The following is a 19,550-nucleotide window of genomic DNA, read 5'->3' as shown; positions in this document are numbered from 1 at the left end:
AACAAAACAAAACTGTCCCCCCCCCTGGAAAAGTATCTGATAGAGTTACGAACTGGAGATGGAGAAAAGAAAATTATTTCTAAATTATATAATATTTTCTTATTTATGAATCAAAATTACTCCTCGCAGATAAGAGAGAGATGGGAAGCAGAGGCGAACGTGGAATTATCTGAGGAGGATGTATGTACGGAGGCACATCTGGGTACAAATTCTAATACATGGAGGGAATTCAAATGGAAAATAATCACTAGATATTTCAGACCAGCAGAAATAGTGTCTCAGATGGACCCCCAACATCCCAGTGGATGCTGGAGGAACTGCAGAGCCCATAGAGCTGATCACACTCACATATTTGGGCTTTGTCCTCAGTTCAGTGTGTTTGGAAGGAGGTTTTCAACGGCCTGAAGGAGGTTTTTCAAATGAACGTCCCACTAAACTTCACAGAGGCAGTTCTGGCAGTAATACCTGAAGGTCTGGATACAAAAGCAGATAAATACCTTTGGAATATATAATTCACCGCTGCCTTAAAGTCTATAAGCATCAGTTGGATGAAAGCAGAACCTCCCTTGTATAATACATGGATTCAAAAAGTTTGGGATGTTTATCAGATGGAGCAGATCACATACCTGCTCAGGCTTCAAAAAAAACCCCCAGATTTACTAAAAGATGGGAACACATGTTACCTTTACTGCTGCAATAATATTTATTGGTGATGCAACACTCCATGTTGTTTATCAAGGTGTTGTCATTCTGCCTTTGACGAAGATTTTTTTTTTTTTTTTGGAAGTGAACATTGTTTGTTTGCTATAATTGTTATTGTTTTCTCTAATTTTCATCCTGTGTTGCTTGTGTAGGTTTGTGAGAATACAGTTGCAGCTGTGTAGGGGAAAAAGAAACTAAATGAAACAGAATTAAATGTATACATGTATTGTACTGAAAAAAGAGAAAAGCTAATAAAAACTAAGTAAAAAAAACAAAACCCAAAAACTGTCTCTAACAAGAACTATATGCCACTAAATTTACACACTGACCATTTAATTAATCATTAAAATGTAGTCGTTACAATTAATGGGTTAATGGTTGCAGCGTTACCTCCATGACCAAATGAACCAAAAACCGAAGGACAATTCTCAATCAAAACTTCACTGAAAAACTAATGATGGGAAAATAGTTGGAGAAGTCTCTCCTCTCCTCTAAACCCCACCCTTCTGGTATTTACAGATGTTCAACGGAAATGAATCCAGCGTGTGTGTGTGTGTTTGTGGCTGTTCATTTGGCTCCTCCCCCTGTCTCCCATGTTCTGTCATCTTGCCATTAAACAGTGGTAGAGTTTGAAAGCCTCCCTCCTTCCCTTTAAGCAAAGGCAGCTGCTGCAGTAGTGAGAGTCTGTTGGGGGTAGTGGGGAACTGGAGAGGACTGTCAGGGTCAACGTGATGAGGGAAGGGAGTGTGTGTGTGTGTGTGTGTGTGTGTGTGTGTGTGTGGGGGGGGGGGGGGGGGGGGGGTTACAGCATGTGGTTAATCCCAAGCAGAAGACAGGAGAACCATTGTTTACCCACTGATTTGTGTGTGTGTGTGTGTGTGTGTTTGGGTTTAAGGATGGGAGGCGGAGTTGAACTTGGCCCAGACTCCACCCACCCACAAAATCGTGTGGAAGAAGCTGAGTGGTGAAGTGTTTTTAAAGTGAACACTAATACCGTCTTACCCTTCTTTTCTTTTCTTTTCTTTTCTTTCCTTTTCTTTTCTTGTGCAGGTTCAGACAACTGGACAGCAGCTGAGAGACGCCAGTTCAACAAAGGCATCTCTGCATACAAGAAGGACTTCTTCATGGTGCAGAAACAGGTAGAGTGTGCAAACAAAAGGATTGTTGTGATGTTCAAGTAAAGCATTCAGTGGCTGACTCTACCCCGACGTGAACACTGACCGTCATTTCTCTGCTAGACGGGGAAATTCCTGTCAGTGTTTCCTTGTTAATTATCTGCAGAGTTTGAGTTAATTAACACTTTTCCACAAGAGTGTGAATATATTTTATCCACTTGAAACATACCAGTTTTGAAGATGATTAAAGCCGAGGTTGACTGCTGAAGGAGTTTAAAGGCTGATATAATAACAGTTTAGAGTGGATTAATGAACTGGAATCATCACTGGTGGAATTTCACGCTCTATCCACACTAATGTGGATGTTTTGCTAAACAGACATTTTTATCTTATTTTTGGGCCTCTTAATATAACAATAATAATAATAATAAACTTTATTTGTATAGCACCTTTCATACAGAAATTGTAGCCCAAAGTGCTTCACATTGATTGAAAAAATACAATATTAAAATACATTAAGATTTGATTATACATCAAGAAATAAAATGAAATTTGAGAGAAATACAATAAAATAAAAATAAATATAAAAACAGCGCACATTAAAATATTTGATTATGCATAGAATTTTTGAAGTGCAAGAAATAAGATGAAATTTGAGAGAAATACAAAAAAATAAAAGCAGCACACATTAAAATATTTGATTATGCATAGAATTTTTGAATTTTTTCTCTTATCCACACATACATGATGTTTTAGGTCATGAAAACATAGACTTTTAAAAATCCTTTCCAAACTAAAGATATTTGTAAACTTTGGTTTGTGTGGATTGCTGTGTTCAGGGAAAATGGAGAGATTGGAAAACAGTGGGATCACACCCCATTTTTCTCTTGTATTATTTCATTGTGTAATGATGCTCCACCTGAAACATCAGATCCTAGTCTATGTCATATAATCAGTGTATGACCTGAAGTAGGTCGAGGTCAACACAGATGCATTATGGCCAAATCCACGTCATGTAAAGCGGTCGTCTCCAACCTTTGTTCTACTACGGACCGGTTTCATGCATGAACATTTTCGGCGGACCGGTAAGAGGTGTGGGGGTTCCAATAACAAAACCCTCTGTCAGTTCAGAGCATGTGATCTGAAACACTTCCACTGTAGATCAGACAGTTCCACTGATGCTACAGGAGAATATCAAACTCACCCTAATGCAGAACCAGTGGAACCCTGGACTGGTTTAACTGGAACTAGACGGTCCCATCTGGGGCTGATGATCCAGTCTACTACTGTGTAATTCATCATCGCAGAAAACCCAGACACACTCAGATCTGAGGTTGGAAACAGAAGGACTTTCAGGGCTTCTGTGGTGATATCCACATATTATGCTGTGACTGGAATCCAGAACGAACAGAGGTTTGAATTTGTCTCAAACATGGATGGATGTGTCGCAGCAGTTTGGAGGAGCTGGTGTGTCACCTGTTGGACCTGAGGAACCTGGAACTGAGGCAGTCTGTGACCCTTCTGTGACCCTTCTGCAGTCTGTGACCCTTCAGTCTGTGACCCTTCTACATCAAAGGGTCCAGTCTGACCCGTGGGATGAACTGAACTGAAGATATGAATCCTTTTAGTTCAGGTTCCACATACAGACCAATTTAATCTCCAGTGGGTCAGATCAGTCAAGTACTATCATAATGACCTGTAAATACTCACAACTCTAAATTTTTCTCTTTGTAAATGTTCATATTTTCATGTCATCGCACTGTATTTACACTAAAACAAACTAAAATTTCACAAAAACGCAAAAAACCTCAACAAATATGAACATTTTGAAATGTCTGAAGCCCAAGTTTACCAATATTCTGCCTGTTATTCAATGTTTTGTGTATTTGCAGATCCACTGTGATCTGTAAGTTGTAATTTACACGTATAAATGATAAACTGAGACATAATATTGTTAAAATTGTAACTAGTATTCTTAAGAAATTTAAGTTTGTTCACATTATTCACATTGTTTTAAAGGATAGTTGGTAGATGTAAACATTTTCATCGCATGATTTTACTTTTTTCACTTTAAAACATAGAGGAAAGTTTGGAGTTGACAGTAGTTTTGATATAATTATGCTTTTATTTTCACCGGTCCTGCCCACTTCAGATCCAATTTGACTTAATGTTTCCCCTGAACTAAAATGAGTTTCCCACCCCTGCTCTAAAATATCCTGTTGGCATCAGTTTATCTGTCCGTCTATAGTGTTAAGTGCAGGTTCCAACTCTTAGATGCTATCGATTATTAAAAGGTCTTATTTTTCAAATTTTATTCCAAATGTCGACTCCCAAAAAGTACATCTCGTCACTGTCAGTGCATGCAGCATGTTTGCATAGCTTTCATACATTTGTGTTAATTATGTTGTGTCAGCAAAGACAGTAAATATGTTTGTTTTTCATGTTGTAAAGCTGGTTTAAGCAGTAAAATAGCAACAAGAGTTTAAACCCACAACTGAAGTTCAACAACATTGTTGTAAATAGGTTTATGTACAGTTACATAAAGTTAAATTAAAGGCTGTTAAACTGGATTGGTGCATTCTATCCTTTCCAGACACTAACTCCGCTGCTCTAGTAGTAGTATGAATCCAGTTTTATTATTAAGAAGGACCTACTTTTAATTCAAATGTGCAAGAACTTGTTTGTTACCTCTCAGGACTCTTATTATTATTATTACTATTACTCTTTTTCTATAATACTCTATTTTACAAATGTGTATCTGAGCTGTATGTGCAATAACTGTTTTTTGTTTGTATGTTTTAGCTGTATTTATGTTTAGTGTCTTTCTGCTCTTGTCATATCCTTACTTAGCTCCTTTTCTGACTCAGGGAAACGCAGAAGAATTCCGATGCACCTATACTACTATGCATCTGTGCACATGGCAAATGAAGTCTATTCTATTCTATTCTATTCTACATGTGTTGGTTGGAAAATAAACCCAGTTGTTGGTAGGCTCAGACTGCTTTCTCTGTCCCACTGCCTGCTGTACCCTGAAACCTGACCTCATGAGTTCAGTAACTGTCAGTTTCATTTAGAAAAGAGAAAATGGAAGCTCCATTAACGGGCGATGCTTCTGTGGTTCACAGGTTTCTACTAAGACGGTGGCGCAGTGCGTGGAGTTTTACTACACATACAAGAAACATGTGAAGATCGGTCGTAACGGAACACTGAGCTACGGTGAAGCAGAGCCCGAAAACAAAAGCACGGAGGAGGAAACGGACCATAAGGTCAGCCTAATGTTTTCTTTTAATGACTGTTTTTGCAGGAGCACGTGCATTTTGTTGATGAAAAATAGATACAAAGCAAGCAGACCAAAACAGATGTGTGGAAAAACAAGGGACACGAATGATTTAATGACAGAAGTTACAAAAAGGTGAATCAGTAGGGCTGTGTATCGGCAAGAATCTGGTGATACCATACAGATCACAATTCTAGGACCACGATACGATATATCATGATACTGTTAAAAAGTACAGTTTTTTTTAATTTTTTTTTTTTAAAGATTATTTCCTGGAAGAATTGAATTACACCAAAAATCTGCACAAATACTAAACACATTTTTATTTGATCCCAACAGGATCTAATGTTCTATCACCAAATGTTCCTGTGTTCAAACTGAAATTCTGTTTTACAGACATTACAATTTCAGATCCTGTTCAAATGTTCATATTCTATTAGTTCACAACTAACATCAGAACAGGATTTGAGTTCAATCCCAACAAAGGAACGAACATTATTGAATAAAAGAGTGTTAAATAAGAAGAAATAAAATATAAACAATAAAGAAAAAACAAAAATGAACCTCCACCATATCTGCATTTGAATAAATACCTAAAATATCCATACAGTACTTTTTAATATGTGTAATTCAATTCAATTAATTGGTGTAATTCAGTTTTTCCAGGAAAAAATCATTTTTAAAAAACAAACAAACAAAAAATTGCCTTTTTAACAGTATCATGATATATCGTATCGTGGTCCTAGTATTGTGATTTGTATCGTATCACCAGATTCTTGCCGATACACAGCCCTATACTTGACGTGTATCCAGATTGGATCTTAATACAGAAAGTGAGAAGTGTGTTTGTGTGTGTGTGTGGGGTCATCATAACTTTACTAAACCAACAAACCAAATGTTGGCCTAAGACTGTGGCAAAGTGGTGTGTATTTATCTCCATTTAAGCAGAGACACACAGTCAAATGTGTGTGAGTCTGACTCGGTCCCTGTATGGTCGACTGTCCAGGTTTAAGCCTGTTTTTTCATCCTACACATTTCAGGGTTTTTAAAGCCAGACTTTCCTCATAATATCTTAAAAACTGAAACATCATCAGTGACTCAACTAAAATGAGTCAATTTCTCACAACAGAACTACTTGTGCAATCATCAAATATAAGAACGTGAATAAGAGAAAATAGCCTCTTCTTTGTACGCTTCACGTAGTCTCAGTCTTTTAAAACACTGAACTTCATTTTCTTTTCCAGTATCACATGAGGGCCTGTTTTGTTCCACCAGTCGTACCTTCCAAAAGAACATGTTAAATACTTGGCAAAGCTGTCAACCACACCTTCTACCTCAGATCAAAGTTTTCATCACTCAGCTGCTTTGACAGTTTTCTCACACTTTAATTTTAAGCTAGGACTCACTTACAGCTAAGTTAAAAGCTCTCTGAGAGGATTCTCACAGTTTTGGTAGTACAGTCCCTCAAGATTAGCGCAGTATATCTGATATTGTCCGCACAAAGATTCAGGATATGTTAGGCGTAAGGGGCAGTCACACTCTGTCCTTTCCTTTCCGTACTTTGGTCTGTCGAAATGTTTAAATGCATATGTGCGGTCAGTGTAACCTTGCTAAAACGACAGACCTAATAGTCGTTTTAAACTTTTCTGCACAGTATTGGACAAACAGATAACTCAGGGAAGCGGACCACAGAGTGCTCTGATGTGACGTGACATAGAAGTGTTTTGTTTAGATGTGAAACAGCAGCATGTCAGCATTTGCACTGCATCAGCTGTGGATCATCCTTGGTTCGTATGATTTGTGTTATCCATTAGAAACACTGCAGCAATAGTTTTGGCGGTTGCCAAGGAAACTGAGGACAGTAACGTGCATTTATAGCATAGAGTCTGAATGTTATGATCTGCATCTAAACACAGATATCCACACCAGTTTTGGAAACTTTAAAAGCATTGTGGACGTATGGACGTAATAATTAGGGCTGTAAGAAAATATCGGTTCTGCAGTATATCACGATATTTCATTTCACGATACTGTGTCGATATTAAAAAGTACTGTATCGATATTTTAGGTATTTATTCAAATGCGGATATTGTAGAGGTTCATTTTTGTTTTTTGTTTTTTCTTTATTGTTTATATTTTTTCTATTATTATTTCACACTCTTTTATTCAATAATGTTCGTTCCTTTGTTGGGATTGAACTCAAATACTGTTCTGATGTTAGCTGTGAACTAATAGAATATTAACATTTGAACAGTATCTGAAACTGTAATGTCTGTAAAACAATTTCAGTTTCAACACAGGAACATTTGGTGATAGAACATTAGATCCTATTGGGATCAAATAAAAATGTGTTTAGTATTTGTGCAGATTTCTGTTGTAATTCAATTCTTCCAGGAAATAATCTTTAAAAAAAAAACATTGTCTTTTTAACAGTATCGTGATATATCATATCGTGGTCCTAAAATTGTGATTTGTATCATATCACCAGATTCTTGCCGATACACAGCCCTAGTAATAATCAGCTCGTTGTTGTGCAGAGCTTTAAAGGCTGCCTTGTCTCTCTTTCACCAGCAGGGTCCACAGAGAGCTGAGCCCAGGGACGAGGACAGCAGGAAGTGGGAAGGGTCAGCTGAGCGGAAAGCGGACGTCGGCCCCACCAGGGTGACACACACGCTGCAGTCCACCGACAATGTGAGTAGGAAACTGACCCGTTTCTCTCCTGGAAATAAGCCAGACACAGTTATGAATAATGAAAATACACAGATAAAGAAAAGAATGGGGGAAGAAACGTGTCATAACACAGAAGAAATCCATTTGCTTTTTCCTTCAATTCAATTTTTTTTTCATTCCCACACCATCACTACTGTGGTACTTTCCAGTGCTGGCTAACATCCAGTCTGCTGCTGCCGTGGGGAAACGCTGGAAGGACCCAACAGGGATTTTTATTCCATTTTCCATTAAGGCTGGGTTTTAGGCTTATTTTTGCCACTTGTATTTGTAGACAAAGAGATCTCCTCAACTAAAGTGCAGCCACACAATGCAGGGTCTAAGTTCCAAAAGGCCTTTAAATGTCTTGAATGTAGTTTTTGACATGTCTGTACGGTCGACTGGATTATGAAGTTGTGACGTTTTTAAAGTTCCATAAAAGCGTTACTCGGCTGACATCAGGGGGAACACACCAGAACATAACACTCTCACTGTGCAGCTCCCAAACATAGACGGAGCGTGAAGACGAGACAAGGAGTGAAGTCAAAATATCACGTTTATTGGAGTTGCTTCTTTTGGGAATGTTGTTTTTGTGACACACAACACAGTCGGTACAGTAGACGTAGGTCGTTCCAGGTAAAACATCCTGTCATGCATTACATTTTCAATAGCCTGTGAACAAGAAGAGCTCCAGTAGTCTGGTTTCATGCCTTTCCACTCCACCATCTTGCTAAATTTCTTTCTTAAAGCTGCTTATAACGTCCGCCAAGGAGGTTCTGTTTTTGCCGGCATTGGTTTGTCCGTCTGTCTGTCTGTGTGCAAGATAACTCAAAAAGTTATGGACGGATTTGGATGAAAATTTCAGGAAATGTTGATACTGGCACAAGGAACAAATAATTAAATTTTGGTGCTGATCGTGGGGGGGGGGGGGGGGGGCGGGGGCCCACTGATCTGCCTTGGCGGAGGTCTGCGCTCTCCAAGTGCTTTTCTAGTTGAAATTTTAATTCACTTGAACTCCACTGTATGATTCTGAAAAAAAAAACATGAAATTTTGAAAGAGGCTGAGAGGAGGTGTGTGTGTGTGTGTGTGTGTGTGGGGGGGGGGGGGGGGGGGGGGGGGTCTGAATGCGGATGTGAAAAGTGAGTAGTTCAGGGACATCCAGGCAGAGAATCAAAACACGTTTGCAGATGAGGATTACTTTGGATTTTTATTTGCTTCATCACCTAAAACACGTCATCATCACTTGCCAGCTGCCATCATACAGTTTTTCAAGGTGGACCTGACCCCCCCCCCCCCCCCCCCCAACAACAGCCCTAACCCTAACCCCCTTCAATCAGCCAGTTATTGGATCAGTGTTTTAACATGTAACTTCAGATCCAAAATGACAAATTTACTGTTTAATGCAACACTAAAAAACAGTATTTGTTTCCCCCCCAAATGGATCTGGTGGTTCAATAGAGCAATATAATGACCTGAGGTCTGGCAGACCCCCGTGAGGGATCACAGATGTCTGATTAGAGGGCATCAACACTGATTTAGGGATATAAATTGTATGAAGTAGAGTAGGGATGTAACAATTACTGGTATAATGATAAACCGCAGTAAAATTCCCGACGGTTAGTATTACCATTTAAATTCTAATTATCATGATAACCGTGTTTGATTACTGCAGTTTCAACACAAACTTGACATGGAAAATGGGCAAACAATGGCGATAAGGTGCCATCTTTAATGCACATTTGTATGTTTGGCATTCACTGTTTTAGACTCATGTTGGTTCAGGTTCCACATTTAGACCAGTATGAGCTAAAGTGGATCACAATCAGTCAAATAAGAACAGAATAAACTAGAAATAATGACAAATACAAACGTTTCTCACACCATTACACTAAAAATACGCTGAAGTCTACAAAAATACAGTAAAAAATATACCAAAGTACACTAAAATATGCAAAAATACACTAAAATATATTTAAAAAATATTCAAAAATACACTAAAAACATACTAAAGTATACTAAAAATAAGCAAAAATACACTAAAAATAAGCAAAAATACACTAAAAACATACTAAAGTATACTAAAAATATGCAAAAATACACTAAAAACATACTAAAGTATACTAAAAATATGCAAAAATACACTAAAAACATACTAAAGTATACTAAAATAAGCAAAAATACACTAAAAATAAGCAAAAATACACTAAAAACATACTAAAGTATACTAAAAATATGCAAAAATACACTAAAAACATACTAAAGTATACTAAAAATATGCAAAAATACACTAAAAACATACTAAAGTATACTAAAAATAAGCAAAAATACACTAAAAATATACTAAAGTATACAAAAAATATGCAAAAATAAACTAAAAACATACTCAAGTAGACAAAAGATGTGCAAAAATACACATAAATACATATCTTTACTTCACATTTGTATGTTTGATGTTTACATGTATATATTTGTATATATTTGAATGTTTCTGCCACAGAAAGTACATTGTGCCTATTATTTTATTTGTTTTTTTTTTGTTTTGTTTTGTTTTTTTTTCAAATTATTTCAGGTATTTAGTACTTTTTGAACATTTTGACCACATTTCAACAATACCATGATAATGATAACCGTGATAATTTTGGTCACAAGAACCGTGATATGACATTTTCATATAGTTAACGTCCCTAAAATAGAGTCTTAATGAACAGTTGCAAATGAGCATGAAGGTGGAAAGACTCAAGATGATTTTCAGACAGGAAGTCACAACTGTGGATGTGTTTCATCTCAAGTCACATAATTCATTTTAGTTGTTTGGTTATTCGTTTCACTCCAACTGCTGTCCTACTCTGGTCTGCCACACTGCTCCTGCTGTAACCCGACCTAGATGAAACCAGTAGCTACTAGTGCAAACGGTGCATACCGAGCCTGTGTGTCATGATGTGGTGAGTGACGTCTCCTTTCATTAAAAATCCCCAGCTACCTATTAAAAGTAATAAATTAGAATTGTTTCTCTGAGCTCATAGGGGTAAGTGCAATGAAATGTGCCTCAAGAACAGAAATATGTTTTAAAGCTGATTCATGAAAGTCTTGAAAGTCTTCAGTTGAACTCGCAGAAACCTGCAGAAGCGCTTACAAAGACATGATCATTCTCAGAAGCAACGCATACAGGGTAGTACAAACAACCTCTAATTTTTGTTTCTGTTTTTCTTTAATCACATGCTGAGATGAGTTTCCTTATGACACACGTGCTTGTTGAAATCCCCAAAAGTTAATTCATGCCACAGTAGTTACATGTTGATTACTGAATGGGTTTTCTCTTCGGCTAAAATGTGCTTAGAGGTCTTATTTGTGTCTTTGTTCATAGTAAATCAATCTAAGTTGAATCCCCAAAGGAACTTTGTGTTGGTAAATGTTCTGCAAATGTACAGGATTCAGTTCTGTTCAACATGTTGATGCTCATATGAACTATGTTTTCAGCTCAAAAATGTCCAATTTCAGCACAATTAATGCTATATTTTCATGTCACAAATGGCCAAGTTCTGTTTGAACTGAACTGACCTGAAAAACAAATCTTCTATTCTTTTAGATTCCCCAGTTTTTCTTCCCAGATTCTCTCCTACATATCACATGTTTTATTTGTACAGGTTCAGTCTGGAGTATGGTGCTGATCCATCCTGCTTATGTTCCACCAACACATACATGAAGAATGGCACACAGCACTGTTTACATCAACAGTTTTCTAATAATAAGCATTTTTATAAAGAAATACCAATTCTATATTGTTCTTTCCTCTTTAGTCTGATGATGAACTATCCAATAAATAATAGTGCTCCTAGTTTTTGCACAGGGATCATTAGTGTAAACGCTGACATGGCTGCAGAGCATCAGTATGATGGGATCCACAACAACCATGTCACATCCGTCCACTGACACATTTAGTGTTTTTGTGTCAGCTGGGATTGTTTTAGATCCACAATACGAACATTTATGAAGAAGAGGAGAATTATCAATAGTAAGTCTATAAGTTTATTCCTAATAAAGTACTGGTACTGACCAGAGCATCATGGGTAATGTCACGTCTGTCCACCAGCAAAAGTTTTCACATACATGTGCTATTCCAAATCCAATATTTATGAAAATAGAGCTTCCACTGTCAAAGAATATCAGTAGTCTGTGCACAAATGGATTAGCATTATTTCAACACACTTCTATGCATTTATGACAACTGGTTTTTTTTTTTGTTTTTTTTGACAAAAATGGACACTCATTGGACCCCCTAAGGAAATTTTAGTCGTCTTGTAATATTACTTCCATAAAAGTAGAACATGAGTCGAACCTCTGCCTTCTCATGGTTCAAGCCTCGGTCGACCTCTTCAGACCTGTTTGTCCTTTTGAACTCATTCTGCTTTGTCCCATCAGAGGGTCCGGGGGGTAGAGGTGTTGGATGTGCTGCCCCCTGCTGGACTCTAACAGGAGAGAACTTGGCAGCCGTTTGCCGCTTTGGATTGTGTAACCCCATTATGCCTGTCAGCAAACAATGACTCGACAAGAAACCTTTATCCCCATTATTCACATTACACTGGGCCGTTTAGTGCTCATGATAAGTTGCTGACAAAAGTGCCAGGCTCAGACATGATGGGACAGTTGTTTTCCTAATGGTTTCCTCTAGTGGCCGTACAGACCGCCTGTGTGGACATGAACACAAGTTATCAGAGCACATTTGTCTTTCTTATTAGTTTTCAAGCAGGTTTGCTAGTTTAGTTCTTATCTTTTCAGGGGTTTTTTAGGTTCTTTTTTTTTTTTTTCAGACTGTTCAGAAAATGTATTGTGTCATAAAAATCTGCTAAACATCTACATCAGTAGATAATATATAGATAGAAATGAGTATGATGTAACACAGCTAGAATCCTGGAATGTTGATTTAATATCCAGGCCCAGCTTCTCTGTGAAATAAGTTAACAAAGAGAAAACACTATTTTTTTTTTTTTTTTTACTTTAGTGTATTAACATCATTAGAACCCCATTGTCCCCATTGTTTTCATTTATTTTGATTACTTTGCATAACTAACTAAATAAGTAGATTATAAATAAGAGAGCATGTTATTCCTGTGTGTCTGCATGGCTTCTCTCTGGGTACTCGGGCTACTGTCTCAAGGATTAAGCAGTTTGAAAAATGAATGAATTAGAAAGTTCTACTGCAATGAAAATTTCACATGTAGGTGAGAAGGGAACACTAGTGGAAACTAAATACATTTGGGCGTGTTTTAACTTCACAAAGTTGCAAATTATTCAGAAACTTTCATGAACCAGTCAGTGGATTTTTGACAAACTTGCATCATTTGAGTTCTTGAAAGCACATAATCAATGTCCACCTTGCACATTTTAACATTTTGTTCTTAGGTTTTGAGTTACATGACTGGTATTTGCTAGCATAGCATGATTATGGATAACACACCAAGTGCAGATGAATGAGTGTCATGAGAGAGTTCATACATTCATCAAGTAGCCTATGAAGCACACATTCAGTGTACAAAAAATGGTGTGCATACATTCCTGTAATTTGGCAGTTTTTGTCATTGACTTTGAAATAAATTAATGACGATCATAACTCAATGTCTCAATAACAAGTAACAAATCTAAATATTTATTTACAATTAACATTACAGGAAAAGAATTTACAAAGTTGTATAATAGTAAAAGACTGGGAAGCTTTGAGTTTTAACAATCATTTAGTTCAGACTAGTTGTCAGATGCATTCAGGTGCTTCACTTGGATAAGCATGGCTTTGGACATATTTATTCATTACTAGGAGTTTGACTTTGAGTTAGTTTTCGTAACACAGAGTACAGCGTTGTGATTATGGAAGTCTTTTTCACACCTAGTTTTCATTTGCGTAGCCTTCGTTAAAGATGATGGCCTGGCTGTTAACTGGCTGTAACACTATCCTACATAAAAGCTGCTCGTAACGGAGCTTCAGCCTCATTATTTGTTTGAATTGCTCACAGCCGCCGTGTTAAAACTGTTTCATGTTAACTTCACATGCACGTTTCTTACTGTGTCCACAGCCTGGGACCGTCCTGATCATGAAGAGCCAGGAGGACATAAAGCGGGAGCCGCCTCTGTCCCGGGTCATCCAGATCCCACACCCACCGCCCCCCAGCTCCAAACCCCGCTACGACGGCAACGCACGCAGGACCAGCCCTTCGACCGGCAACAAAGGCCCCGCCGGACAGGAGGGAGAGTTCCCCTGCAAGAAATGTGGCAGGTCAGCCATTAACGGGAAATGTCCCATCAGTCACTGCTTCACTGTCTGCCTTGTGTACTTAAAAAAAAAGCTAGCGAGGGAATTACACAAATGGCCTTATGCTGAACTAAAAACATCGAAACACAGGAATGTCAGTTGAAAATATTACCATTACTAATGCCCACTTGGAGTATTTTCAGTAAATAGAGGCAAATGTGTCATAGTGTGTGTCCACCAAAGAGTCGAACTGTACCGGCGTGCTTTGATTAAATAACAGGCTGTCCTCTGGCAACACCGGTCCTGTTACTGCCAACTGTGTCCTAGCAACCGAAACACAGTAGTTACAACACATCGCACCTCTCAACAGTGTCTGCCCAGTCAGATGGCAGGATGTGCATGCAGCTTCAATAGTTAATTGGCTCAGAGTGCCACCTTCACCAACATGGAACACACATGTAACAGGAAATCCAATCCAACAGTAATCAAAGAAGTGTTTGGAAAACGTTTCTGTCCCATGTGATATGGCTTCACTTTGACTGCAGCTCTAGACGCACCTGTTTACTCTGTGCAATGAGCTTTATTTGCAGAATGACATGGTGCTACAGAGTGACATTACACAAACCTAATTTCAGTGCACGGCGCTGAACCTTGACCACAGTCTTTATGAAGACTAGTATTTGTTATGATGAGCACAAATGGTAGAGGAAATATCTAAGAACCCTCTGTGTGCATTTTCTTTTGTTAAAGCAACGGGAACTATAAATAAATGCACAAATACCCCATTTTCCTTTTTTCCCCTCCCCTTTTATTCCTTATTCCGCCCCTGCACAACAGGAGCAGATCAGTCACATCAGACAGTAGGTATTTATGGAATTTTTGAGGCCAAAAATTGTCACCCTCTGAAGCTTGACTGCTGCGCTCGTTTTCCCCGAATGTAACATGTAATTAGATCATTTCAGTACATGACAAAAAAAAAAAAAAAAAAACCGCCACTTGACCCTGCACTCTTTGCTCTGGTACACCTTAGTGCACAGGTGTCAAACATGCAGCCCAGGGTCCAGTCCGGCCCACCAAAGGGTCCAGTCCGGCCCTGCAGGATGAAATTGTGAGATGCAAAAATTACACTAAGATGTTAACAATCCTTTTAGTTCAGGTTCCACATTCAGACCAATTCAATCTCAGGTGGGTCATAATAACCTATAAATACTCACAACTCCAAATTATTCTCTTTGTAAATGTAAATTTTTTCATGTATTTACACTAAAACAAAGTATAATATTGCAAAAATATCTGAATACCCTGAACAAATATGAACAACCTGAAAAGTCTTAAGAGAAGTAAGTGCATTTTACCAATATTCTGTCTGTTATTAAATGTTTTGTGTGTTTGTAGATCCACTGTGATCTGTAAGTTATAATGTACATGTGTAAATGATAAACTGAGGCAGAATAGTGTTAAAATTACACTGACTTTTCAGTTCATGTTATTCACATTGTTTGAGAGGATAGTTTATAGATGTAAACATCTTAATGTAATTTTACTTTTTTCACACTAAAACATGGAGAAAAGTTTGGAGTTGACATTATTTATGTTATTAAACTGGTTCGGCCCACTTCAGATCAAATGTAGCTGAATGTGGAACTGAACTAAAATGAGTTTGCCTTAGCGTATTTCCTTTTTTCTTCTTTTATATTAAACCACCTCCTGTAACAGAAATGGGATGTTCTGTATCATCTTCTGTCTCCTGTAGGATTTTCTACAAGGTCAAAAGTCGCAGCGCTCACATGAAGAGCCACGCAGAGCAGGAGAAGAAGGCCGCCGCCCTGCGCCAGAAGGAGGCGGAGGAGCGCGCAGCGGCGAAGGCTGCCGCCGAGGCCGCCGCCATCCTGGCCGCTCGGCAGCAAAATGGGACTCGGCAGATGGGCGGGGACAGCACCAACGACGACTCATCGGAAGGGGAGGACGAAGATGACGAGGACTGGCAGTGAGAGGAAGGATGGATGTGAATGCTGACTGCAGCACGCAGCGGGGCTTAACACTCAGATCAAAAGCCAACGGAACGAAGAACAGTGAAGATACAGTTGACTTTGTGTATATTTTGTGGAACAAGACTTCCCTAGCTTGGCTTATTCAGGGACATTCAACCCCATTCTGAGTGTGAATGTGCAGAGCGGGTGAATGTGTGGGAACATCTGAGTGTGTCTGTTCTTTCCACAACTCTACTACACCCCTTTACTCTTGCTTGAAAAGCGTTTCCAGAGTTACCTCTCCCGGTCACAGGGCTCGGTGAAGTCAAAGCCATGCGCTTCTCTGCTGTCGTCCCGCCCCCCCTGTGCCAGGCCGCCGCCTACCTTCAGCACTTTCTGCAACTCATTCTCACCTGGAATTTGTAAGACCCCTATTTTTTTTCCTCCCAAAATGAGCCACGGCACACATTCGCATCAGCTGCGTCCCTGCCTACCTACCTACCTACCCGCCGTCCAGCATCGGATGAACCTTTTTTTATCGCAATGTTTGAAATCTGACAGCTGGGCGCGACGAAGCCGGAGGGGCGTGTGCTATAAGGGTAGATCACACAACAGACAGACACATGGAAGGACGGACGGACGGGTGGCATGTGCAAACTGTTGCCTCGGTTTAGCCGCTCTCCTGCACTCAAGGCCGCCAAATGCTTTGTCTGACGCATGATGTGCACCAAATGAGCCCCCTCCCTGTGGGCGCCGTTCATTTGGGCTTTTGTTCTGTGAACCCCCCTCCCACTCAGAAGTCACTTTTTATAGTTCCCAGTTTGTTCCTCACTGTTGATGCCTTGGATGTTTTGACGCTTTTTATCTCGAAATGACAATCAATTTTACACTGTTTTTTTTTTTTAAATATAAATATACATATACAGGTCAATGTTACTTTTTCTGCCTGTGTAGCTATATATGGTTGTTGTTGTTTTTGTGAATACTCTTGTTGATGTTTATTAATATTATTATTATCTGGTTTGGCTGCAATTTGAACGCTTTTCCGTACATGTCCTGAGCTTTTTTTTTTTTTTTTTTTTTTTTTTTTTTATTTAAACAGAAAACAAAAAAATAATGCTACTTGCTGCCTGTTTATAACTGTGAGATTATTTGGAAGCCAGAAATGAAGAAAAGGCAGAGATGTATGTGCAATAGAACAAGTTGACCCCCGCCCCCCTTTTTTACAGACCATGCAAGTACTCAACATGGCTCCACCCCCTCCCCTCCTCTCCCCTCCCCCCTCTCAGTGACATAGTTGCGACTGGCTGCTCTGGATGCCTCGCTGTCAACCCTGTAAGTGATAGTTGGCACTGACTAGGACTGTTCAAAACCACAGGTCTCTATAGATACACACAGTGAAGATGGAAAGACGACAAACAGCACAAAGAACTTGTACATGTCCTCATATCAGCTACATATCCTCTCTCAGCCCTCTTATCTTTCTACAGACTCTGAGTAGGGCTGTGGATCGGCATGAATCTGGTGATACGATACAAATCACAATACTAGGATCACGATACGATATATCACAGTACTGTTAACACGATGATATTTTTTGTTTAGTTTCTTGTTTTAAAAGATTATTTCCTGGAAACATTTATAGTTCAGCATTTGGATAAATAAAGTTTTAACATGGCTTTACCAGTACAAAAAAAAACACACAAATAAATAAATAATGTTTTGCAGACATTACAGTTTAAGTTCCGGCTTAAATGTTCATGTTCTGTTGCAAAAAGAATCCATAGTGTTCAGTCCCTGAATTGTCCAACATCAGAAGATTATTTTTGTGCATTCCCAATAAATAAAACAAACATTTACCTCTTTCAAATGGTAAAAAGTACTTTTAAGGACGCTTGAATTATCCATTATTTAACAAAACAGGGTTATCAATTTTTTTTTTAAAAATTACGTTTATGACCCGCAATATCACAATACTACTTTTGTAGTCTACAAGCAACAGAACAAAAATACCCATGTGAATTTAAAAATAGCTTACAAAACAAAAATGAACCTCCACCATGTCTGCATTTGAATAAATACCTAAAAATATTGATACAGTACCTTTTAATATCGATACAGTATCTTGAAGTGAAATATTGTGATATATTGTGATACCGATATTTTCTTACAGCCCTGACTCTGATGAACCTAAATTACAACCAGGCATTAACAGCTAGGCTACTTTATTTTCTGTACTGGATTCAGCAGGTTTGGAGACTCAACTCACTCATGTGCAGGATAATTGATGTCAATCATTCAAACCCTTTAATGTCAGACAGACTTAACAGAATAGTTGGTTTGCCTTGGCCACCTCTAAAAGTGCCCTGAAGTGGATTTAGATGATGACACTAACATGTTCTGCTGAATCCTCCTCTGCGAGCGTCAGCATGGCACCGCTGTGCATTCAGAGGGGGAAACTTTTCAATGATTGAATGAAATATAAAGAAATGCAATGCAAAATTTTGACGGTGTCAAAAAGGTGTTTTAAAAAAAGTGTACAAAGCGCTTAGCTGTTTTGTAGAGCTGTTTTCAGAATCAGATATTTTGTAGGTCTAACCACACGGTGTGCATCTATGGTTGCCTTTTTTCTGTTTACCTTGTGCCAATAGAAGGCACTGAATTAGACAATGGAAAGTGTGTGTTTGGATCTTTCTATCTTGACATATCTCTGTGTTAAGCCCTTTAGCCCAGAGCCAGCTTCTGTTGCTGTAGCAACAAATGGGTTAAAGGGGTTATTTACCTTTAAAGGACAAACCACAGTGGGGAGTTGTGGAGTGGACAGAAAGAGCTCCAATTACCAGTTACTTCACAAGATAAACCTGGGTCTATGCACAGACTGTGTGTGTGTGTGTGTGTGCATGCGTGCGTGCGTGCGTGTGTGTGTGGTGACTGAAAATACTGTTAATAGTGTGTGTGTTTTCCAGAGAGCGAGTGCTTTGTGGTTCATGTTAAACTGTATGCCAGTGAATGACAAAAACAACAGAAAAGTTTTGCTGACTGTTCACATTTTGGTATTGTTAATTTATATTTCCTTTGTATTTTTTGGGTTTGTCTTGAGGTTTCTCGCAGGGGAAAGTTGTCACAAAAAGGTTTTCAAGTTGTTATTAAGAAATATGGATGAAATTGAGGCCATGACACAAAACACACAGCTGTAAACCCTCCTCATTTCATCCAGTCGGTTAAGGGAATTTTGGGAGAAAAGGTTTATTTAGCTAAAGATTAGAAAATATATAAGAATGAAATTCTATGTTTGCATACTTTCTATGCTATTTTCATATGAGGTTCACACTAATGATGAAAACGGAAAGGAATCTCAAGTGCTTTTTACTACAGCGTAACTTATTTGTTTTGATTTGATTTTTACCACCTGTGTTTTTAGTAATGATTTATGAAGCACTGTATATTAAAGTTTTAAAATATTCAACAAAGTCATGAGTGTGATGACTGTTTTCTTTGACCAAAATTCAAATTCTGTTGACAGTGGGGTACAATGGAA

The 19,550-nt window shown here is 38.5% G+C and overlaps 1 protein-coding gene and 1 long non-coding RNA gene across 5 annotated transcripts in view; one reads left to right on the top strand and one right to left on the bottom strand.

Moving 5' to 3' along the window:
* LOC115414076 (ELM2 and SANT domain-containing protein 1-like) overlaps positions 1-17,091 on the top strand; it is a 53,554-nt gene extending 36,463 nt beyond the window's left edge. For 3 of the 4 annotated variants that reach the window (XM_030127276.1, XM_030127275.1, XM_030127274.1), the window contains exons 9-13: positions 1,753-1,841; positions 4,943-5,083; positions 7,666-7,785; positions 13,867-14,066; positions 15,796-17,091. In XM_030127276.1, the coding sequence (XP_029983136.1) occupies positions 1,753-1,841; positions 4,943-5,083; positions 7,666-7,785; positions 13,867-14,066; positions 15,796-16,033 (788 nt within the window). In that variant the 3' untranslated portion in view covers positions 16,034-17,091. The remainder of the gene's footprint in view (positions 1-1,752; positions 1,842-4,942; positions 5,084-7,665; positions 7,786-13,866; positions 14,067-15,795) is intronic. The other variant, XM_030127277.1, reaches the window with a different exon arrangement.
* Positions 17,077-18,779, bottom strand: LOC115414080 (uncharacterized). The gene is made up of 2 exons (XR_003934554.1): positions 18,193-18,779; positions 17,077-17,505 (listed from the first exon to the last, which is right to left on the bottom strand). It is a non-coding gene; the product is annotated as an uncharacterized LOC115414080 (long non-coding RNA).
* Positions 18,780-19,550: the final 771 nt, after the last annotated feature.

Source organism: Sphaeramia orbicularis, chromosome 22 (assembly GCF_902148855.1).
Source record: "Sphaeramia orbicularis chromosome 22, fSphaOr1.1, whole genome shotgun sequence".
Lineage (NCBI taxonomy): Eukaryota > Metazoa > Chordata > Actinopteri > Kurtiformes > Apogonidae > Sphaeramia > Sphaeramia orbicularis.
Note: the sequence above shows the minus strand (reverse complement) of the source record. Positions and strands in the feature narration are given on the sequence as shown.